This window comes from Grammomys surdaster, unplaced genomic scaffold (genome assembly GCF_004785775.1).
Source record: "Grammomys surdaster isolate TR1022 unplaced genomic scaffold, NIH_TR_1.0 1149, whole genome shotgun sequence".
Taxonomy (NCBI): domain Eukaryota; kingdom Metazoa; phylum Chordata; class Mammalia; order Rodentia; family Muridae; genus Grammomys; species Grammomys surdaster.
The window spans coordinates 731,385-755,395 of NW_021605568.1; the positions used below are offsets into that span (position 1 = coordinate 731,385).

Below are 24,011 nucleotides of genomic sequence, written 5' to 3' on the forward strand. Positions count from 1 at the left end.
AAGTCTAGGTATAGGAAGTCTAGGTATAGGAAGTCTAGGTATAGAAAGTATAGGTATAGAAAGTATAGGTATAGGAAGCGTAAATTAATGTCATGCTTAGAGTTAGGCTTGAGCAGCAGGATATTTGATTATGTGTGTAAACACTTTAAATTAAAACCCAAAATCAGAAACACTCATGACCCAGGCCTTCCCCCTCCTTCCTCTCTCTCTCACTCTCTCTTTTTCAATGCTGGAGATCACATCTATGCTTTCTAATATATTAAACAAATGTGCAACCACTTAGCTATACTCCATCCCCAGTCTGAAGCGTTCGTTATACGCACCTCCAACCTGAAAGTGCTCAAAACAATTTATTATTAGCTATTCCTAAGTGTACTATCATTTATCTGGATCTCTGACATGGTGACAGGTTCACAGATGAATATACAGACATATAGGCATAGCCTAACAAACCTTGGAACACCGACATGGGAGGTCCACTGACCACAACCATCCGATCCACTAGGGACGGGAAGTAGATGGAGAATTCCCAGGCAAGGCTGGCCCCCCAGTCGTGGCTCACGAGAATGCACTTGGAGTACCCTGGTGGTGGGAAGTGACAGACATAATGGTTTAAGATGTGTCGGGATGAGGTAGACATGTAGGAGTGGGTCCCAAAAGGAGCAAAAATGAAGAGATGAGTATATTGGACACTGGCTCATACCCAGGCCTAGGATGATATCCTTGATGTCAACCAACAGCAAGTCAATGGTGTAACAATCCACTTCCTTTGGAGCATCAGAGGGGCTATAACCACGCATGTCTACAGCCACTACATGGAAACGGCTCTGGAACTCTCGCAGCTGGTAGCGCCAGCTGAACCTGTTGGGTAAGGGAATTGGGAGTTTAGTCAGCAGGATGCACCACCTATACCCAGCAGATACCTTGGGCCACCCCACCTTTCTGCTCTGGGCTTCTTAGGAAGGCAACGGTGGAATGTCCGGATTACTCAACCCTATGGGTTCCCATTTCCTAAGTACCTCATAGTCAAAACTCTACCTTTCCCTAGTCCAGTGAGCGCCAGGATCCAGGGACCCACACATACCAGTTCTCTGGGAAGCCATGCAGAAATAGCATGAGGGGCCCGTTGCCACGACCAGCAGAGACATAGTGCAGACGCAGGCCGGAACTCTGCAGAAGGACCCAGTCTAAGTAAGAGCTGAAGGGTAAGGAAATACAGGAGCTTCCTCCCTAGGAAGCTTGAGCCCCCAAGGATGATTCAGTTTCAACATTTCAACTTCCTTTCTTCAATCCGCATCCACCCCATGATAGGGACACTCACCCTGAGGGTTAGAAAGCAATGCTCGCCCAGCGTAGGGTCTCTCAGGCACTCTGGAGCAGACAACCTCTGGCGGCCGCCGCAGCCCCGGCGAGGGCGGCACAACACATTGGTGAGCGCGATGCAGCTATAGACAAACGCGACCACCAATGCAGCCAAGTACACCAGGCTCATCACCAACGCTCGCAGCAGCTTCAATGAGAGGCGTGAGGGCGCGAGCAGCGCGGTCACCACAAACTCAGGCATATCCTTGCGCTCTGGGACGACTACAGAGCAGTGGTCGGAACGCTGAGCCGGGGGTGCTGGCGCCGGCAGCCCACCACCTTTGTTTTGGGATTCCACGGTGCTGTCGGAGTCTACTGGACCCGCCGAGGAAACAGATGCGAGGCTCGGGCAGAGACTGCCACCGCGCATGACTCAGTCTAAAGTGGCAACTAAACTACCTGGGCAGAATAAGACACTTAAGGATGAGGGGTGGAGCCTGCGAAGACCTGGTTTCTGCAGTTGGGGAGGAACTTTGAGAGAAAGAAGGATCGTGGGCGGAGCTCTAGGACATCCTGGATGAAGTTTAAGATAGGGACAGAGAATTAAAATGATTCCTGTAGCAGGTGGCGGTGTTCAGGACCTAGAAAAGGCTCGGCAGGTAAGAGCACTTGGCATCACGCCTTGCCACCTAACTTTGATCCCAGGGAACCACACAGTGGAAAGAGAGGACTGACTCTCAAAAGTAGTCCTCTGTTCACGCATATACTGCAGCACATGCGCCCCTCGATGCTTTAGTCTCAGCACTTGAGAGGCAGAGGCTAACGGATCTCTGAGTTCAAGGCCAGCTGATTTATATATAAAGTTCTAGTCTAGCCAGAGCTACAAAAAAAAACAAAAAACAAAAAACAAAAACAAAAACTGGCAAGGCTTTTAAGGAAGGAGAGTTGAATCCAGGAGGAACGGAGTTACTCTGAGATGGGTGGAGCTTTGATCGAAGGGGAGTGGCATATCCAAGGTAGGTGGACCCAGAGGCTGTGCAAGAGTTAAGGGGCGTGGTTTATGAAGGAGGAAGGGGAATTAGGTGGAGTCTGTATTTGGATGAGAAAGACAGAGGCTAGGCTTGTTGGTTTGGATAGAAGCTAGACCCAAGAACTAGAGGTTGTTCTGGAGCTGGAAAAGGGGCAGAAAACTAAAATGGGAATGTTAACAAAAAACGCAGAAGAGGAAGACCAGGTAACGTTATATAGCTGGAAATTGTAGGTAGGTGTGGGCAGTAGGTGTCTCATTGTATGCCTTCCAAGCTAGAGGGCTCGACCTAGAAGGCTCTGCCCTGAATGAGACCCATTGTCGCTTTTACTCAGTCCTGGTTCCAACCCTGTTTTGTCCTCTCCTCTCGTTGGCTTAGGGGGTCCATCGGCCCAACCCTGCAAAACTGTGATTGGACAGCAGCGGGCACTGGTTTCTAAGGCCAGGTGGGGCCTAAGTACTAAATCGCCAGAGTTGAAGGCCAAGCTCAATAGGTGACAGCCAACCTAGGGCAGACCCTGCCTCCTAGAGAACAGGCTGGACTTGAAACCTGGAGCTGGCCTGGACATATTGAGTTACTGAGGGCAGTGCCTAGGGGCATCATGTCAAGCAAGAATCGTGTCTCAGTAAGAAGCCAGCTTCTTTTGCAACTTTTCCCAAGATCTTTGACATTTTAGGGACACCTATTATTTAACCCTTATAGCAGCCCTGCACACTGTCATATCCTCACAGTACAGATTATAAACCTGAAATTCAGGGGTAAGGTCATTTTGCCTGAAGTCATACATCTGACTTAGCAGCAATCCAGAACAACATAGAAGCAGCAATCTGTGCTTCATCCAATACCGAGGCCACTGGCAAGCTTTCAAAATCTCCTCTGGTAGTTATTTAGATATCTATAGAAGTATTAGGTATTTAGAGAGATACACTTCTGTAGCTGCTGCTTCTATTACTTCGGTACTAGTGACTGAGCCCAGATCCTTGCTCATGCAGGGTAAGCACTTCAGCAGGGAGCTACACCCTTCGACTTAAAAAAAAAAAATTATTGAGTATTACTCAGCTGTTTAAAAAAGTGATATCATGCTGGGCAGTGGTGGCGCACGCCTTTAATCCCAGCACTTGGGAGGCAGAGGCAGGAGGATTTCTGAGTTCAAGGCCAGCCTGGTCTACAGAGTGAGTTCCAGGACAGCCAGAGATATACAGAGAAACCCTGTCTCAACCACCCCCCCCAAAAAAAGTGATATCATGACATTTGCAGGCAAATTAGTGGAACTAGGAAAAAAATTCCTGAGGAAACCCAGACCTAGGAAGATAAATATGATATGCATTCACTTATATGTGGATAATAAGTAAATGATAATATATTCACTTATATGTGGATACTAAATAATTAAATGATAATCAATCTACAATCTGCAGACCCAGAGAGGTTAGACCCAAAAGGAAGGGACTAGGGGAATACACGGATCTCCCTGGGAGGGATTTTAGAACAGATTTTACTGGTGGACTGGGGGCAAGTTGGGATGGGAATGGGAAGATCAAGTGGGGAGGGGGAGGAGAAACAGGGTTGCAAGAGAGAATGGGGAGGAGACCACTGGAATTGAGAGGCATTTGAGGAATGATCCTAGTACAGTGGGAACTCTAAAACATACAAAGATGATCCTATGAAGTCTCCTATAATGGGGGATATGGAGACCCAACTGGCCATCTCTTGTCACCAAACGAGGCTTCCAGCACAGGACTGGGTTGCATTTAATAGTTATTGGCCAAAAGGCTCCCATTAGAATCCTGATACCACCCAGGCTGTTGTAAAACAATGGGTTGCTCTCTACAAACTGTCAGCGGTGTCCCACTGTAGAGGATGGCACCCACATAACTCACTGAACACAGAGAAGTACAGATGGTGCCCATGTGAAGCCTTCACCCTATGTTCTGGTGTCTTTGGTGCACGAAGCCATTGCAGGATACCAAGAGAAGCATAAACACCAACTCAGCCACAAAACCTTTGACCTACAATCTGTCTTGCCTACAAGGTGTGCTAGTGCAACAGTGGCACAGAACTTGTGTCTTAAGACACACTCCATAAGAGAGAGAGCGAATACCCAGTACTGCTTGGTTGACCAAGAACCAGAGACAAGATAGCCCAGAGACCTAGGATAAAACCACACTACTGATCTAAAATAACATGACTCTTAATGATACTCTTCTCTGCCCGGCGGTGGTGGTGCACGCCTTTAATCCCAGCACTTGGGAGGCAGAGGTAGGTGGATTTCTGAGTTCGAGGCCAGCCTGGTCTACAGAGTGAGTTCCAGGACAGCCAGGGCTACACAGAGAAACCCTGTCTCCAAAAACAAAAACAAAAATGATACTCTGCTCTACTCGTAAATCTGCCTTATTCAGCCATTAGAGAAGCTTTCTTCTGCAGCAGATGGGAACAGATGCAGAGAACCCACAGCTAGCTAGTACACGTAAAGACTCCTTGGAACATTCAGTCTTAAATGGATGTCTATCAAATCCTTCCCCTCAGAGCTCAGGGAACCTGAGGAAGAGGTGGTGGAAAGAGTGTAAGGCCTGAGGGGATGAAGGACACCAGGAGAACAAGACCCTCTGAATCAACTAAGCAAAGCTCATTCAAGAGACTGAAGCAGCAAATACATAGGTCTGCACCAGGTTCTGCACATACATAAGCTTTCAGCTTAGTTTTTTTCCTCTTCCTTTTTCTGGTCCCCCACCTCCATCACCCCTGACAGAGTTTTTCTGTGTAGTCCTGGCTATCCTAGAACTCACTCTGTAGACAGGCTGGCCTTGAATTCAGATGTTCACCTGCCTTTTGAGTGCTGGGATTAAAGCTATGTGCCACCATGCCTGGCTTTCAGCTTAGTATTTTTATGGGACTCTTCTGAGTGTGAACAAGTAGGTCTGACTTCTGTGCCTGCTTTTAGGGCTCTTTTCCTACTGTTTGTTGGGTTGCCTTGTCCAGCCTCAATATGATAATTCTTATCTTGATTGTATTTTGTCATGTTATGACAGGAGGGGGAAACTATAATCAGGATATATTGTATGAGAAAATAACCTATCTTTAATAAAAAGAGGAAAAGAAAAGCAACCATTACTATTTATTAGGGTTCCCCCCGACCCAGACTGACTCTTGGAACTATGTAGCTCAGGATGGACTAGATCTAGCCTCCTCTTCTAGTTTGATGGGAATACAGAAATAGGCTAAATGTATCCAAATTTTCTTTAAGAGATTTATTTAATGTATATATGAGTATACTGTCACTGTCTTCAGACACACCAGAAGAGGACATTAGATTCAGCTACAGATGGTTGTGAGACACCATGTGGTTGGTGGGAATTGAACTCATGACCTCTGGAAGAGTAGCCCGTGCTCTTAAATGCTAAGCCATCTCTCCAACCCCCTGTATCCAAATTTTTGAGGCAAAGTCTAACTTGCTAAACTGCTCAGGATCCTCTTGTGCTTCAGCTTTCTGAGAAGCCACCATGCCTACCTGGCTGAGTGGTTAGTTCTTTGTGACAGGGACCCATGTACCTTAGGGCTGGACTCAAACCCTCTCTGTAGTGAATTACCAGGAACTTTTGATCCTCCTTTCCTTCCCTGAGTTACAGGGATGCTTTACCATTCTGGTTTCTGTAATTGGACCCAGAACCTCATGGTACCAGCTGGGCCATATCCATTTCCAAGTAACTCTGTGCCTCTGTACTTCCAAACGGGCTACTGAACAGATATTTACCGTTGAAGGGCCATAATCATACTCAGTGAATGGCCACACACGTTGTTCTGCCTTAGTCAGATGTGCGCTTGAGTAGAATTCCACTGCCTTTATTGTTCTAAGACTTAACCATCTTTTTTTGCATGATTAACCAGTATTGGTTTTTTTTGTTTTTTGTTTCGTTTTTTTGTGGGGCAGGGCTGGCTACCTATTCAGAATTCTGCCTCCTCCACCGCTCCTGAGTATGGGACCACTACATCCAGCTAACTTTATAGTTTTTTTTTTTTAATTCATAAAAAACAATTCTCTGACAATAGTCCCCAGGATCTCTCCTGAACCCCAACTTAGTTCTTGTGGCTGATAGGCATCTAATAACTTCCCTTCTCTCAACTCCATTATGCAGTCTTGTCTCTAACCCCCAACTCATATCCATTTTCCAATTCTACACTCAAAAAGACATCAGTAATCACAGGAGGGTAACTTTATATTCAGTACAAATGTTTATTTTTGCAATGAGAACTGCACAAAAAAACCCTTTAAGTATATAAGTGAAAAGTCTATGAATTCCCTTCTACAAATGTCTAAAGTATTTTAATACAAGTCTCAGATTCACTGACATAATTATTGGCTGAGCGACCCGTGCATACAGTACAGTGGGGGCTTGTACACACCTCTTATTCTTGTATAGGACTAAGATGCCTAGTACTGCAGGAAGGATTTGAAAATGGTCAGAAAAATTAAATAGATCCCAGTTCTAATTACAACCCAGTCAGAGGAACACCCATCAGGAAGGTGTGGAGGCCATTCAAAACTTGAGCAAGAAGGTACAGCTGAAACTATTTCCCCCACCTCAGAAGTGGGGCCCAACATGAGGAAGTATCTGAACAAGAGAAAAACAAGAGGGCGGGGTGTGGTAGAAGAAACCTCAGGACTCAAGCTGTCACTGCAGCACAGTCATGTATGAAATGCCTGGAGCAGGGCAGAGGCTTCTGGGTAGGGAGGAGGTGAGCATTGACTGGTACCTGAACTGTGCCTCCACTGTGAGGTTTGGTCTTTCTGGTTGAGGAGTGGGAGATACGGATTTAGAGTGCTAGAACAGTTCAGTCAACTTGCCTCTGCATACGTCTAATTACTTATCTTACATCATAGAGACTGTTTTTGGGTGCTGGGGCTTGTGTGAACAAGTGGGCACAAGGCGGGGAAGCCATCTGGGGGCTTTTCTCAGTGGAAATGTATTTATGTGTGGGGATACAGAGATACTATTTTGAGGGAATGTACATTACCTAAGAGTATGTGGTTAACCCTGAGCTTAAATCAAATTAGGAGTTAGGTAGAGGCAAGCATGGTGGGAAAAGTGGCCCCAAGCCTTGTGTGAAGAAGAGACTAGGATGGAGCAGGACCTTCAGTAAGAATGTGGTCTGGATACTGGCCAAGTTTCACTGAGCCTCATCACCACCCAGTCCAAGTAGTTACAGGGCGTCTGGCTCCCTATTAGAACGTCAGCTTGTGGGAACTCCGAGCCCAAGAAGCTCCTGCCCAGGAAAGGAAAGGCAGGACTGGCCGCTGGAGAGCGGTTCTGTGCCCACTGTTGGTAAATCTTACACAAAGGTGCCTGGGAACCTGGAGCTAGCCTAAGCAAACTACAATACCTAGTTGGTTCACAAAGAAATTTCAGGGAGACACCAGCATTAAAAAAGAGAGATGTGTTTATTCCATGATCAGTACAGACCAAATGCATATTCACGACATGAAAGTCAAAGCAGTCAGTGACTCCAGAGTTTGGCCAACACCGAGGCACCAGCACTGTGGTGAGACTGGGATCTCATGGCACATGTAACCTCACCAGGGGCTCCAATTTAAAAACAAAACAACACTAATAGGAAGGAAGGCGCAGCGCGCTGGTCTGACCAGGTGCTGGATGGTGACCTCTGTAGCCAACCAGGGCCTGGAGCCCTCCCCAGGCTCTCCCTTTCTTGGTAAAAACAAACAGACTTGACATTAAAAAAAACAAACAAACAAACAAAAAACCCCAAAAAAACAAAACAAAACAAAACAAAAAAAAACCAAAGAAGCCAACAAATAAGGGGTAGAGCGAAAAGAAATTGCAGCTTTCTGGTTTTATAATTAAAAATAAGACTAATAAATTTTGAAACTGAATACAAGCAGGATTTTTTTGTGTGTGTTGGGTGGTTCATGGATTTGTTTGTTTTTGTTTTTTACACCAGTTTGGTGGAGTCACCAACAAACTTCAAACAAAGATATGCCAACTATGTTCACTATACAGTACAGCCACGGTCACACACTACCCACAGTGCAGTGGGACTGCCGCTCAGTGAGGAGACCATCACACCATTTGGAGATAAGCAGTGCCACTCACTGTGTCTGAGGAGAAGAGAGAGTTAAAAATAAAATAGAATTCAACAACAACAAAAAATATATATATATAGGAAAAAAAAAAACAAAATCAGAAACACAGGTGGGAAGGAACTGACTTTGGTTGGTGGCCTTACTCCCCAGGCGAGGCCTGTCCATACATGTGAACAGTCACCTCTGTTCAAATTGCCATGGACACACACACACTTCCACGGCACTATTCCCTTTTGCACAAGCGAACACTTATAGAGAGCGGCTCTCAATTAAAGGCTTGTGGGGGGAGGGGAGAGGGTCTGTTCAAGGCAAAGTCAGTGCCAGCAAGGGGTGGGCCAGTGCCTTGCTGCTCCAGTCCACACAGGCCTGCCCTGGCCTCCTGGGAGTGGGCAGCGATGGCTGGGGTGTGAAGGACTCCCAACGGGTAGGACGTCACAAACGTCATGTTCTCAGGGACAGAAAACCAGTCACGGTGGCGGCAGCAACAATGTCCTGTGTATACTGTGTAGACATTTGGCGCAGAGAAAGGCCTCTGCCCCGCACGCGGGGAAGCAGGCTCAGGTCCAGCCGGCACTTGACTCATGGAGACGTGCTCTGAACCGACGTCCTCTGAGGGGGTGGCATGTGGTAGGACGTCTGTCCGGCTGGCTGTAAGGCAGATGGGCTCTGCGATCCTCAGCTGCCCGTCAGGCCTGCCCCGGGCATAGCATGCAGGAGAGCCAGGCCCAGAGCCATCCCTGGCGGCTGCTGCTGCTGCTGCTTCCACTGCCGCCCTAACACTATAGAGAGTCAACGTTTTTGCCAGAAAAAGTCAGAAGTCACCTGGGTGCTCTCAAAAAAGATTTTCTTCAAATATTGACAAAAGATCACTCTGGAAATTCATGTCAATTGTAGCTGCCATCTGGAGGGAGAAGAAGGAGGAAGAATTGAGTTTAGGGTACCCTGCTCCACCTGTTCCCCACATTGCTTGTGCACAGCTCCAATGTGCTGTCCCCTTATACCCATCCTGGATCTTTTCAGATCCAGTTGTCAGTGAACTAACTCATCAGACCAGGCTGGTGTAGAGCAACAGGCCTGTGCTCACTGCCTACTCTTCCCTCCCTAGGTCCTAGAATCTTTACTCCCAGAATCTTCAAGATGGACTCCTGCCCACAAGTTCCCACCAGGTCCCCCTACTCACTGCCTCCCTGCGCCTCCGCTCCTGCTCTCGTTTTCGGGCCAACTCTCTCTGCTGGTCCAGCATAGACTGGGGCTGGGAGCTCTGGGCCTGGGGGGCGGAGGCAGCGGCCACAGCAGCTGCCTGCTGTTGCTGCTGCTGCTGCTCCTGTCTCTGCTGCTGCTGCTGCTCCTGGCGCCGTCGTGCCTCCTCATGGGCTCGACGTGCCTGTTCCAGCGCATCCTCATCCTCTCGGCTCCTGGGCAGAGCGGGGCCCCAGGTCAGCCTGGAGCCCAGTATGGCCCTGGGAGCCCCAGTGCCCTGCATGGACCCCAGCCCACCTCATGCGCTCCTGCCTCAGCCGCTCCTTCTCCTTCTCTGCGTGCTCAGCCTGAGCCTTCAGGGCCTTTTCCCGCTCCTCCTTCTCCCGAGCAGCACGGCGGAAATGTTCAAAGCTGTCACTTGAGGACTTGGCTGTGGAGGATGGGGTGGTCGGATGCTTCTGTACCAGGCTGGCCCAGGAGCCCATGTTCTTAATTTTCAGGTCCTATATAAGCAGAGGTCAAGTGCTGGGTGAGGGCCTGTTGCACAGGATACGGCAGGAAGCTTATGCCCACCCAAAGCAATCTCAATGAGTGAGGACTTCAGAACACTTAGGCACCTACTAGCCTTACCTTTTTGGGTGCCACTGGTGTTTTTGGCTCCTGTTTCTGTTTGTCCTTGTCAGGAGCCCCTGGTGGGGGTGCACTCTGCTCTGGAGGCCGGATTACAGGCCTCCCTACATCTACAGGCTTCATCTCAGGCCCTAGAAATTATAAGCAATATGTGAGTCTTGGTCACCTGGTGTATAGGTTACCAACCAAGGTGCAGGCAGGGAGGACACTCACGCTGGGGCAGGTGGACTGGGGCCTTGATGTTCTCTGGGTGCTTGGGGGGCTCTGGTCGAAGTGAGGTGCTGAAAGGCTCGCTGCGGATGATTGGTGAGTGAATCTTCTCCTCTTTTACTACCACCAGGGGCTGGGGCTGGACGACTGAGGGTGGGCGCAGCTCCTGGGACAGCATAGGTACGGCAGCCGGTGAGGCAGGTGGGCATCCCTGGCCTCGGCCAATGACTGGCACTGGGGGCTGTGGCTCAGCCCTGCCCTTTACCTGCTTCTTAGGCTGGACGTTTTGCTGGGGAGGAGACTGATGAGTCAGGCTCTGGAACTGTGGCATCTGAGGGGAATGTATCATAAGCGGAGAGGGAGCTTCACGAAGATGACCTAAGAGAACAGACAAGAACTGTGTCAGAGAGCTGGTATATAGGCCACTGGCATCTTGAGAAGAGAGTAATGAAAGGAAGATCAGACTGTACAAAGAATATCATGTGGTCCAAACAAGCTGAAAGTATGGAAACCTACAGTATCTACTATACCTGGTCAGAATATGACATGTCCTTCCTTCTTTGAGGGACTGACACATAGAGTCTGTTTAGTTATGCCCGTATGTTAGATGCACAAAAGCTTTTCTATAGTCCCAAGGTGCTAAGTCTCAAGTTTGGTCCTTCTGCACCTCAGCACTACCCAGGAAGCTTTATTAAACACGTGCCCTGACTCATTAGGTCTCTTGTGTGGTCTGGATGCCAGAGCTTTTTAAAACAACATCCCTTCCCCCATCTCCACCCTGCACCCAGAAGACTCTGAAGTTAACCTGGGTTATTCAAGGGATATCAGTAAATTCTGAAAACTCAACCAGATAATTCACTTTGTTTCCCTGTACTCTGGGTGGCTGCAGAGGAAATGTGACTGCTTAGGCCCTGGAGTGAAGGTGGGCTGCTCTCAACGCTGTTTCCTAGCTTAGTCTGCCCATCCTACAGAATGCAGGAAAACTTGGGATGGACCTGGACAAAACAAGTACAACAGGTCCCAGGGCTCACAGTCTATTACCTGCATCTAAGCAACAGGTCTAAGGAAGCTAGGTGGCCACCTAAGCACCCAGCACGTGTTAGAATAGCTCCATGCCAGCAAAGGAGGTGGTGAGCATTCAGTTCTGCCACTCAGCTGTACCAGTGAGGAGACTAAGCTCTTTGTGTGTAGTCCCTGGAGAACTGGGGAAGCCGAGTCTGGTCCATTCCCATATAGTCTCCTCTCTACGTAAACCCCAGCTACCAAGGGGCTTTGCTCAGGGTCGGAGCTCAGCTAGCTAGAACTGCCTGCGAGCTCATCTGAGTCTCGGACAACCTGGTTTTTGGCCCGCGAGCTGTCAGCTAGGTTCCAACTCATATAACTCCTACAGGACCTTAGGTGGAGCCCTAAGAGAAACTAGAGGAAGGTTGTAAGTTGTTGGCCTAGGCGGCCCAAAGCTGATTCTCCCGCCATCAGTTCACCACCTTCCTTCCAAAGGGTGAGATCAGCATAGCTAGATGGGTGGCCATGTCCAACTCTAGTTTTTCCCAGAGAAAACCAACAGCTGCACTGAGCTTGGGGCATGCAACGATTTGTTGGCCACTTGGTAGCTTGTGTAAAGTACAGGAGCAGTCACAGCGCTACTTTGATGCTCCATCTGTAGGCAGCACTTAGGAAAACTGCACGGTGTATATACAGGGCTGAGCCCGGGAACCGCATCCTGGCCCTCAAATGTTAACTGTAAGATGTTGCTGTAAGCTTTGACTGGAACATTTTCTAGCCAGGGATGGGTTTAGTTATCAACAACTGAAAGTTAATGTGCAAAAACCCCAAAGGGCATGGCTTTAACAACACTGCTGAAGAACGGGAAGTCTGCACTAGGCTGGAGGAGGACAGGGTTCCTGCTTCTGAGTCCCAGCCATATTCACCTCCACGGCCCAACCAATGCCACCTGGGTCTTGCAGGCTTCAGTGCAGAGAGTGGCTACTCCCAAAATATTCTCTAATTCCCAACCTGTTTATCAAATTATCTCCTGCTTAACTCATGGTCAGTCACCTCCAGGAAACCTTCCCTGACTCAGTGCCTTGACTAGCTCCTGGCTTCCATTTAGAAGGAAGTAAGGTCGAGGAAGGTCTTTTTTATGAACTATTTCTGCTTGTGAGGAAGACAAATAACCTGATAAATACAAAACAGGGGCATGATACTCCAATTACACAGTGTCTTCCAGGGTTTGGCTCTGAATCCACTGAAGCCTGGAACACAACTAACAGTGTATTGTTAGAATGAGACACTAACTCCACCTCCAGACTCCCCCGAATATAAGAATAGGGACTACTTACCAGCTGCGTAGGGGTCTGACTTGTGGTGCCGGGGTGAAGGGTGATGCTGGATAACTTGCTGAGGCTTGGCAGGCTGTGGTGGGGGTGGCTGCTGTCCTGGGGGTGGGTGGGTAGGCTGCTGTCCTGTGGGTGGTGGGGGCTGCTGAATGTGAGCAGAAAAGGGCATGGATGGCAAGTGAACTGGTCGTGGTGGGGGCTGGTGTTGTTGCTGGGGTGGTGGTTGTGGCTGAGGAGGTGGGGGTGGTGGAGGCTGCTGCTGGAGCTGCTGCTGCTGTTGCACAGAAGGGTGGGGTGGTGGCGGGAACGGAGGTGGGGGTTGGGACTGCACCTTCACGGAAGGGAGTAGTGGTGTGGGAGGCTGCACCTTCTGCAGCTGCTGTAGGTACAACTGCATCTGCATGGAGGTGAGGGGCGGGGCAGGCGGTTCTTCATCCTCCAGCAGCACTTGGGGGGGCTGAGCCATAGGTGGCTGTGGGAGCAGGGAGGGCTGGGCCAGGGCAGGAGACACAGCTGGGGGTCGGGTAGGCTTTGGGGGCAGAGCGGCGGCTCGGTTGCTGGGCCGAGATGGTTGTTGGGGCAGTGCATTGTGCAAAGCTGGAACAACAAACAAACAAACAGACATGAGGCTTTAGTTACTTTGATTCTGGTCTGGCTTTTCTGCTCTATCCTGACCTTGTCTAGACTATATTGACCACCTTCTGTTCTTCCACTCTATAATAAAGACAGCTCTCAGAAGGCCTATAGGCCTTCCTTAGTCAAATCTTGCCCTATATTCTGTGACTCGTTTTCTGTACAGACCTTCAGGCCGCACTACAGGCCTTTGATATCTGCTCATAGACTTCCATCAGCTTGCCAAGAGGGTAAGCATCCCCACGTCTCTGTCTCTTCCCTCCCATCCATGTTCTCCAAGTTCCACAGGATTAATTAAGAGAACGAGTATGTCTCCTCCATGCCCTAAACAAAGGGCTGCAGACAGGTCCGATCTTTGCTGGCCTAACATAATACCTGGCCCCAAAGAATTAAACTACACATCAGTCGTGTCCCAGAAAAGCAATCGATTCAATCATTGAAGCTGCTAACAGGCTGTTCAGAGTAACTGGTCATGATGCAGTAGAACCAAGGTGACAAAGGGAGAGATAGCCATGGCTCACCTGGAGGAGAGACCACAGCATGCTGGTTGAGATGGGGTGGAGTGCTGTGCTCAGGTGGCTGGGGCAGGTGAGGAGGCAGCTCCGGCTGCGGCAGGTGCAAGATGGGCTGGGTGAAGTGGCCAATAGGGTCAAAGACACTGCCTGGTAGCTGTGGTTCCAGGACGGGTACCTGGGCAGTGATGAAGGGTGGGGGCGAGGACTTCATCGCTGGGGCAGTCTGCTGTGGCATGGAGGGAGGAGGTGGTGGGGGTGGGGGTGGCTGCTGCTGCTGCTGCTGCGGAGGTGGGGGTGGAGGAGGCTGCTGTGGAGGTGGGGGCGGCTGCTGGGGCACAGGAGCTGGGGCTGGCTGCATCTGTGGATGGTGATGATGATGCTGCTGCAGGCAGACAGAGAGAGGCACTCAGGCTGATGTCAGATGGGAGAGATCAGCCTACCGCAGTACCCTCAGCTGAGGGGCCAGCTATCATTGAAGGAGATTTGAAACACATACCTTTTTCTGGTCCCTCCCAGTGTGCCCCTTCTTTTTTGACTTGGGAGCCATTTCTGCAGAGAAAAGAAAAGGTAGTAAGACTCTGGGGAAGAGACCATCAATTGGCCTTGGATGCAGAAGACAAGGACATAGGGCTTTTAGGACAAGGGCTGGTAACACTGAAAATGCATCTGAATAGGGTCATCATAGGGAGAAAAAGATGTGTGGAGTGTCACCTATCCATCTCCCTGTACCTTTCCCAAGGAACTGTGCCTGAAAAATGCCTCAACAAGCTCCAGACCACAGGCACAAGTAAAGGGCAAGGCCCTGGCTAGGTCAGAATTTAAGCACTAGAGACCTTACCATTTTGCGAGCCATACCTTGGATGAGAGTGTCAGCACATTCTGTATTACAACCTGCCATGTTCTGGAATAACTTGGGATATTTGGAATGACCCCAGTTGAGACAAGGCTCCATCCAAAAAAATGAGGACAACCATTCAGGGCCACAAAGCTGAGTCAGCAATTTAGGGTCTCTGGTAGAATTGTGTACTGAGGTGGTCCTTGCCTCAGAGTAAGGAGCTGAGCCTGGGACCGAGAAAGATCAGTGATCCTGCCATGGAGCATAACTTTGACCAGAGCCACAGAGTGGGAAAGGAGAGTGACCCTGAACGAGAACACAGAATGGGAATAGGGGAGCAGCATATCCACCCCAGAATGTCCACGAACAAACAGGGCAGGTGCTCACTGCCAAAAAGATGGCACTGGCCCCTTCTCTTTCTTGGACAAGACAGATGTCAGCGACCGTTCTCTGGACAGTCAGTGTGCACAGAAAAAAAGGAAGGTGTGTCCTGGCTCCTTAAAGGCTGAAGGCCAGTGCTTTTTGTGTGCAAATGTGCCTTTCTCTGTTAAACTGGTTAAAAACCTATGTTCATACCTCTGCCTCCACCTTAAGAGTTTGTAAGATATTTTTACCAGCTGGGTACTCCAAGGGAGGGATGCCAATCAACCAGGTTGGAGGCTGGGCCCCATGGTACAGAGCCTTTCAGGCTACTGTTACTAGGAGTCACTTTTGTCTTTGTTTTGGCCTTTCCCAAGCACCCTGTCAGAACACCAGTTCTTGCTGGTAGTGTCAAGGCTAGCTCATAGCTGTGTCGAAGTACTGTGAAAGGCATGGCTCCTGAGGTGCAGTATGTTACCAACAGAATGATGGGACCTTGTACCTTGCAAGAGCTCACCATTCCATGGCAGGACTGACAAAACAGACAAAGACCTCAGCAGCCACAAGCATGTCCTCACATAAATGACCAAGGGCAGCAAGTGAGGACACCTAGCTTATGAGAATCCAAGGCTGAACCCCAAATTTGGATGTCAGAAAGCAGAGCTCTCTCTCACACAACTCCTTGGGTCAGTAGAAGAAATTTGGTAAGAGAGCTTCATACAAGAAGACATTCAAAAGGGTGTTGTTGGAAAGATTTATAGAATCAGGGCATGGCATTTGGCTATTTACAATGTAGAAACAGCACTAGCTGGAGACCTCACACCAGAAGGATTTGTATGACGAGGGTACACAACGGCTAGAGAGCCAATAATTCAGTAGTTGTGGAGAGAGGAGCTGGAACAGCCATTGGACAGGCTCCTCTATTAGCATTTCTGGTGTCGTTGTAAGAAGGGTGGAGTGGGAAGGGTGACAGACAGGGATCTGGGGAGAGCTGTTTTACAAAAATACTGACTATACTCAAGGTGATCTCAGCAATATACACAAGCTCAGAGATGAAGCTGAACCACTATTGTCAAATGTGATTTGGAAAAGCCTTAGAGGTGGCACTCAGACGCTGAACTGAGTGGGAAAGAATGGGGCTTACTTCCTATTGTCTATTAGCATTGAACATTGTTCTCCTACTTACATAGAAGGAACAAATGTCTCCTGCCTCTCACCACGTGCCTCAAATTAGGGTCTACAAGCCTAGGCTTAGGACCAAGAGCAGTGGACAAAGGGCTTCTGGGAAACCTCAGCTGCGATGCAAAGGTCACAGCAGGAGGACTCTGGGACTCATCTTTAGCAGCCCCTCTGGGCCCGGGTAAGACTAGCAGAGCTGAAGTGTTTTGTGAGGCAGCCCTATGCAGCTCCTATCGCCCAAGCCTTGTGGTGGGTTACCAGTAAGAAGACAAGACAGGAAATACACAGCTTCATGACACACCAGCCCCCTCCCATCCCCACAAAACTCTCTAGAAAGGGTTACATGGAGATGGCCTCAAATACTGTGTGATCTTTATTCCATAACAATCTTAGACTCCAACACAAATTTCATCTTTACATAGGATGGTATTATACAAAGTAAAATGATTTTTGTAAACTCTGATTAAAACACTGATTTCTTCAACCCCAGCCCAGCCCCACTTGAATGAAGGAGACAGGTTTGAGGGCAAGGCAATCGAGGAGAGAAGTGCCCCCCCACCCCAACTGTCCTTGCAGGCACCCCAACAGGATCCCACAGTCAGCTGGTATACTAATGCTTTCCAAGGGGACCTCCCATTGCCCAGGAACAGAAGACTACCAACAAGGAAGAACAGGTGGGACACTGTCCTTTCTGGCTACGTTCCCAGGATACCAAGTACAATTGGTAGTTTAAGGCTAAAGACCTTTCAAGTTCAACAGGTCCTGAGTGTTCCTATCACACAGTAGGCCCACATAGCCAGGGATGGGATTCAGGACAGCGAAGTGTACTCTCTAGGCAAACTGCCCTGTATGTATGCACATGTGTAGACAGGGTGTTGGGAGGGACAGGGGCAGCACATAGCCAAGATACTGTAGGAATGTAGGCTACCATTTGGTCCAAGAGAGCAAAAATCTTCCCAGAAAGATAATGCCAACAGCTTTCCCAACTGTCCTGTGGGAATCTCTGGGCAAGCAGCTTCCCCTCCCTCTAATTCCAGCCAAGCCAAGTTCACTGGGAATATATCAGGCACAGGGCAAAGGGCAGCTCAAAATAGTACGCTTCACAATCTTGAAGCTAGACACACAGAGGACTTGGAATGGCCTAGAAACTCAGCATCATCATCATTGGGGGGGGGGGGGTCCGCAGTGTTATTGTCAATGGGTGTTCTAGGAAGTCTGAGACCCAAAGCCCAATATCAGATACAGAGCAGCAAGCAACCCTTGAATATTGGAACTCTGGAATCTGGGAAGGGGCACCACTTCAGACAGTCTTCTGAGAAGTACATAAAAGCACATTTTGAAAGAAAAAAAGGACAGAAAGAGCCCACTAAAATGGGGCTTTTTATGTCAGGCAGTTTTCTGGTGAGATGCTAGATTTATGATCAAAAAAAGGACCAGGGCCAGTTTTTAGGGAGGAAAAACAAAACAAACAAACCCCATCCCCACCCCCCAAAAAACAAAACATCAACAACAACAACAACAACAAAAACCCAGCCTACTTTGGTTTGTTTCTGGAAAGGTTTGGATGATATGGCCTATCCTTGCCTGCTCTAGCCTCAATAGCTGCTGTCATTATAGGAAGCTAAAGATAAGGATGGTCATGATGGCAATGGAACTTGGAGAGGCACTGTAGGCAGTTCACAAGTAGCCATGGTGTATTTCTTGCCCACTTCCCAGATCCTGACCTGGCTTGACAGTGGGCCCTAATGTGCCTGCATGTCCCCCACCAACAACCTTTTACGTAAGTAAAAGGGTACTTTACTTATGTGATTAGGAGACAAGACCAAAGAACTTGGGAAAATATCCACTAGGGCACTTGAACTTTTAGTGCTCTATGGTGACAACAGAGACTAAAGGAGAATTCAGGAGGCTATGTGCAGGCTAAAGCTGGTCACAGCTTCCATCTGATCAAACCAACCAGGGAGGCCCCACATGGGAGGTCAAAATGTTCATCCTCAGGGTGAATTAGCTTTCCTGGGCTAAAGTCACTGCAAGGTCTGGAGTCTCAGAAAAAGATGGAAGGGACAAAGAGAGGAAACACACTGTGATCAGGCTTTGCACACAGAGCAGCACCACATGTATGCATAGAGGAGGGTTATCATCACCCTCTAGGAGATGCCACCCACCCAGAGGACCCCAGATGACCAGGGAGGCTGGGCAGGATAGCCAGGCAGTCTTTGTACAGAGAGGCCCAGGCAGCAGGCCAGGCAGGCAGCCTTCCTGAAGGTGAGACTAGGTGTGTGCTGCTGGACATGACTAATCCACCCCGGGGGATAGGCCCAGGGCTCTGAGCAATTCCATAACTTGATGGAGTCCTGTCCCTTTCACAGAAGAAAATGGACTTAAGCTATAGCTCGCTGGGAAGGAATCTGGAACTGAAGACCGTTTTATTAAGAGTCCGTGTCCAATGATTAGGCAGGACCTACATAGAGGGAGAAAGAAACCAGTGTGAGAGAATGGTGTGGAATGTACCGTTCAAGTTACAAGAACAGAAGAATTGCAGACTGAGCCAGCATCTGTGCCCCAGTGACTGAAAGGGCACAAGAGGACCTTGTTGGAAACCAAGAGCCCCATCCTTGACTGGCCTGCCTCAGCAGGGATGGATAAATCTGAATCATAGAAAGACCACAGTACATGTAACAAGACTCTAAAATTGTTTCAAGTTTGTCTGCACTTATACACAAAACTGATTCCTGCTAATGAGTTCCATGTGCCCTGCCTGAGTATTTCTTTACTCCTAAAGTCCCTCTTACATATGAGAGGTACCCAAGCTATGTCACCAGCCAGGTGTGTCAAAGACACCAGGAACCAGCTAACTGTTCTTCAGAAAAGCGAAATACCAACCCTTTCTCATAGTGTGGTCAGGGAAGAAAAGCCCCAACAAAGGAGGCAACACCTCCCACTGAGGAAGGCAAAGAGCAGAGCCATCTCTGTCTATTTCCACATCTCCAAAACATAAGTAGAAACTATAAAAAGCGGAATTGGTGACATAGCAATTGTTGAGGGGAGGAAGAGGCCAAAGAGAAAAGGCCTTGTCCTTTGCATCCTTTTTCAGGACATCCAATATGGCTTCTGGTCCAGAAAGGGGTCTGGACTGGTTCCCACATGTAGCAGAGTGGCGCCGCTGCTGGAATTATAAATGTTACAATCCCTAGTCCCAGAACATGCCTGGGAAAACTCCGCCTACTCAGCCTCTTACTGTAGGCTACATTCCACAAAGCTGGCCCTCACCCCAGGGAAGCCCCAATCAATCCCTTCAAACTCCTGGGCTTCTGGAGGTGGTGCCACCTGGCTCTGCACACTCCTACTCTCAAGGGGCCTTATCCCTTTCTGAAATAATTGTCACATTCTGGCAACAGATCACTATACCCCTGAAGGGAATCTCTCAAAGATCCTGGGGCCAGCTGAGGCTGACTTCCTGATCAGCCTCTAGAGTGTGTCTTATGGCCCCTGTCTGAACTTCCCAGCTCCAGCCTTTCCAAAACACCACGCATTCCTCTTTACCCTGGAGCTATTAAGGAACACCCACATGTTCCAATCCTGGGAAAAGGAAGTAAGACTAAAATAGCTGAACTGTGCTCTTGCATGAACAGGCTGCAGTCCCAGAGCCTTCTCACTGTATGGCTCCAAACCCATTCCGGCCTGAGGTGCACTACAGGGGTGGCTCCAGAGAGGATGTATATAAGCAGCTACGTAGCTACCTAAACTCACAAAGACCTGTGGAAAATATGAGGAGAACCAGATATTAGCAATATAATGAGAGAACTACAACAGTCTTAGGACATCCCTTACCCCATATGAGGGATGATCCGATCCTATGCTGGTGACTGGCAGAGTAATGGGAAAGGAGAGTCACAGTGTCTTACCCTGACTTGCCTAGCCCAGGTTTGAAGACTTCCTAGAAGTTGAAAGGAATTGCACCTGGACCTTACTCTGTTTATCCTAACACTGAACTCCTAAGCAGTTCCAGACTCAAGTTAGAATCAAAGCTAAATAAAAAAACAAAACAGCCAAACTATAAATAACTTGGCTCAAGAGAAATGTCAAGAAGGGCTGGCCATTGGTGCTGCTGCTGCAGAAAACGAAGGATCACACAGCAGCTGAAATCCAGCCAGTAAAGCATCCCACCCACTCCTTTGCAGCGTGGTCTAACCCCATGCATCCTTGTACACCCTTCTAGCCCCTACTAAGTGTTTCTCTTCAGGTGCTTTAGATGATTTGTGTCACTGGGGCCATGCCAGTAGAACTGACCCTTAGTACAAGTGACAAAAATAGGTCCCATGAGAAATGTCAGCTTCAATTCAAGTAGAAAATTAAGAACATGAAAAACATAAACTAGATCTAAAGACCAAAGAGAAACATCTTCTGTGTCTACCCTGTCTCTACCACCATCTCCTGCCACGGAGGCACTACCAGTAACTTGTTATAGAGGTTGGGGTTGCTGGGCTGCCTGAACCCAGGAGATCAGCTACTAGAGGATCTGCCTACCTTTGCAACCTGAATACCACAAAGTGCAGTGTCTGTGTGGCATGAGGAGACAGAAGCTGTTTTACTGGTGTGACATTTACTAGTGTATGCACATGTCCATGCATGTGCATGCCCTTCTGTGTGTCCTATGTGGGGCTTAAAACAAAATCTCAGTAGGTCCTAAGTAGTACTGTCAAAAGCCTCACAACACAGAACTGTGTACAAAGTAGGAAACACAAACCAGTGGCCTGAATGCAGTCAAGTGTGAGCCAGCCAAAAATGGGAAGGGTATCATCTGGAATGAAGGAAAGGCTCAGCCCAGGCAGCCAAAACCGTCAGTGCTACATAGCCAACGCCTAAAAGTCTGCAGGTCAGCAGCTCCAGGACTTTAAATTCCACCCTCCTTCCCGCCAGGACAGCTGTTCCCAGGACTCTCGGATTACTTGTTGCACAAGCTTTCTACTTAAGTGAGGAGGCCAGTTAGGAAAAAAAGAAAAAGTCTTCTCTGTAACAGTAGCAAAAAGCTGCTGGAAAGGTCATCACGACAGCCATCAGGGAAAGACAGATGCAGGGCACTCATGTGAGACGACCATAGGAGGACTACCACCCAAAGAAGAGGTTTGTGGGGCAGTGGCTCGAAATACTTGTGAGGGGTCAGAGGTAAGGTAAGCCAAGATGTTTAGCATCAGGTCACGGTCAGTCTCTGGTATTGTCATTTGAACACTTGGATTCTTAGAAGATTGCAAAATCTTAGGAGGGACAATCTAGAAAATACAGGCGGACCCCCCCCCCAAAAAAAAAAGAAAAAGAAAGAAAACAGAGGAAAGGCAAATCTAAAGCTTGGCTGGCAATGAAAGTGAAAAGTCAGTGGCCACCAAGAATGCTAATGGAGCCCCAAGAATACATCTATTCACCCCATTCACCCTACTGAAGGCAGTAGCCCCAGTTCAAGGAATGGCTCAGGGCCAGCCCTACTCAGCAGGCCTAGGATGCAGCTCCCTCTGCTGGTTCATGGGAAAGCGAGGCAAGGTATTTTAGAATAAACGGGAAAAGAACAAAATAGGGGGAGGTTGTGATCGACCAGCTAATTTGCACATGCTGCAGAACACACCATTTAATGGATTACATTTGCTCTGTAAATACATTGCTCATCAAAAACAAGGCAGTACAGAGAACTGTCCTGGGAAGGCCCAAGCCTATTCCATGGCCCACAAAATGTCTCTCCCCCAATTCCAGTCTCTGTGTGCACAGCTGGAGACAACAGGTGTCATCGTTGCTGCTGTCACGGAGCCTGGACTTTCCCTGACATGACCAGGCCGTGACTCCGTAAGTCAAAGATCCATGGAAGAGTGCCAGGAGTCTCTGCATCCACAGGCCCACTTCTAACTATACACTTCACACATCCTAGCCCATTTGAGCCCCCAGAGCTGGCTCATAGGTGGACTATATCGTCTCAGGAAAAGGAACCTGACCTGCCCAAGGGTCACGCTCATGTGAGCCATGTGTCAGGCAACCTAGGTACACTGTGCCTTCTTTCCTACTTTCCCTTGAGGTCAGTGGGAGCACTTGCTCCTCCCAGAACAACAAAGAAAAGTACACCTCCGGGAAAGCAGCTTGTTCCCATCATTACCACCTGCCCTCACCTCCAGCTCTGTAACTGGTGCTCAGAACAAAGGAACTAAACACCACTATATAGGCCCACAGAGCACAGGGATCAGCAGAAGAGCAGGGCATACATGTAGTTAGAGCAGATCTGGGAACTGACAACACAAAACAGCAGTAAGCACACTGTGGAGAAGAAGAAAATGGCAATTTCCATAGTTCAAGCTCAGGCTACAGACAACAGAACTCAAAACAGACTGATCATACAGGCTGTCAACTACAGGTAGCTTGGCTCTACTCTGCTGAAATGTGGCCAGATTTGTTCCCATACCAACTGTAAGACCAGAATACTGGAAGGGGAGTGGGGACATTCCAACCCAAGGTTGATGGGACCCCAACACCTGCAGTCCTCAAGGTTTACCCAGATAGAGAGAACAGAGTGCTGCTACACAGGGCATCTTGCCACCCTGCAGGGAGAAGTTAACATGAAAAGCCCAGGCAGTTCTCAGTGGCCATCAACTCTGGGCTAGACAAAGGACTGAGACAGTACCAGGGATGAGTGGGGTAGCTTGATAAGATGCTTAAACAGGAGCCAGCTAACCTGTTTCAGAGTCTTCACTGTCAGAGGAGCTAGATTCGCTGGTGCTCTCCGACTCAGAGGATGAGAAGCCCTTCATCTTGGAAGAACCAGCAATCACATCAACTTTTTCAGCTGCAACCCAAATAACAGAACTGTATCAGAAAGGATACCAATCCAGACACTTGCTGTTAGCCAGTGTATTCCCAACTACCCAGAGGAAGGACCAGTGGGAAGTCTGAACCCCGTAGGCTTAACGACTGCTCCTTACACTGCTTACAGTGACTACCAATCCAGATCCTGAGTAGCTCTAAGGTTCTGACTGGTAGCCTGCTACATACTAGCTGAAACATAGCATCATGCTACAATTTCAAGGCCTCATCAAGCTCTTTTATAATACCCCCTGAATGGTTTCTCATGGACTCAGAAGACCAGGCAGAGCAGTAATTTCTTCATACAGGTTATTTGCTGTGTCCAGAGCACAGCAAAACAAGCAAAGAGCTCCAAAGTTCTCAAAGCTTTCCTGTTAAGTTGCAAGAGTAAAGCCCATATGCTGTCATTGAACATCAGATTCAGAGCAAAGTTCTGAGGACCTAGAAGTTAGCATGGACCAAGAAAGCAGTATATAAAAAATATTTTGACACATATCCTAAGCTAAATAAACCCTCTAGTACTAAGGGGGAAATTTATAAGCCAATGTAACCCAATTATAAGCCAATAAATATAAGCAATATATTTGCTTATATTTATAAGCAAATATAATATGGAAGAGATATCTGGAAGGCTGATGGCAGGGATGGGGTGGGTGTCACTTCTGCTAGTAAAGTAATGCTCAATACTGTACTAACATCAGTACACACACTAACAGGACATCCAGACACCCCTTCCCTCCTGGCCTCACCTCAATAGAGGTGGGAGATCATTTTTGGAGAAGACTGTATAGGTAGCAACCAGAGATGAAAACAGCTGCTGTTTAGAGCAAGGCTTAAAAGGCAGCTGAT

At 48.5% G+C, this 24,011-nt stretch overlaps 2 protein-coding genes across 7 annotated transcripts in view; both read right to left on the reverse strand.

Moving 5' to 3' along the window:
- Ephx3 (epoxide hydrolase 3) overlaps nt 1-1,756 on the reverse strand; it is a 4,759-nt gene extending 3,003 nt beyond the window's left edge. Inside the window, exons 1-4 of the mRNA XM_028783599.1 lie at nt 1,322-1,756; nt 1,085-1,170; nt 704-861; nt 454-582 (exon numbers count right to left, since the gene is read on the reverse strand). Coding sequence (XP_028639432.1) covers nt 454-582; nt 704-861; nt 1,085-1,170; nt 1,322-1,732 — 784 coding nt within the window. The 5' untranslated portion in view covers nt 1,733-1,756. The remainder of the gene's footprint in view (nt 1-453; nt 583-703; nt 862-1,084; nt 1,171-1,321) is intronic.
- Nucleotides 1,757-6,541: 4,785 nt separating this feature from the next.
- Brd4 (bromodomain containing 4) overlaps nt 6,542-24,011 on the reverse strand; it is a 77,399-nt gene continuing 59,929 nt past the window's right edge. For 2 of the 6 annotated variants that reach the window (XM_028783589.1, XM_028783588.1), the window contains exons 11-20: nt 23,035-23,145; nt 14,448-14,500; nt 13,958-14,333; nt 12,807-13,400; nt 10,733-10,845; nt 10,471-10,633; nt 10,258-10,388; nt 9,925-10,130; nt 9,608-9,842; nt 6,542-9,328 (exon numbers count right to left, since the gene is read on the reverse strand). In XM_028783589.1, coding sequence (XP_028639422.1) covers nt 9,260-9,328; nt 9,608-9,842; nt 9,925-10,130; nt 10,258-10,388; nt 10,471-10,633; nt 10,733-10,845; nt 12,807-13,400; nt 13,958-14,333; nt 14,448-14,500; nt 23,035-23,145 — 2,051 coding nt within the window. In that variant the 3' untranslated portion in view covers nt 6,542-9,259. Of the gene's footprint in view, nt 9,329-9,607; nt 9,843-9,924; nt 10,131-10,257; nt 10,389-10,470; nt 10,846-12,806; nt 13,401-13,957; nt 14,334-14,447; nt 14,501-16,675; nt 18,787-23,034; nt 23,146-24,011 lie in introns of those variants that run through there. The other 4 variants (XM_028783586.1, XM_028783587.1, XM_028783590.1 and 1 more) reach the window with 3 other exon arrangements.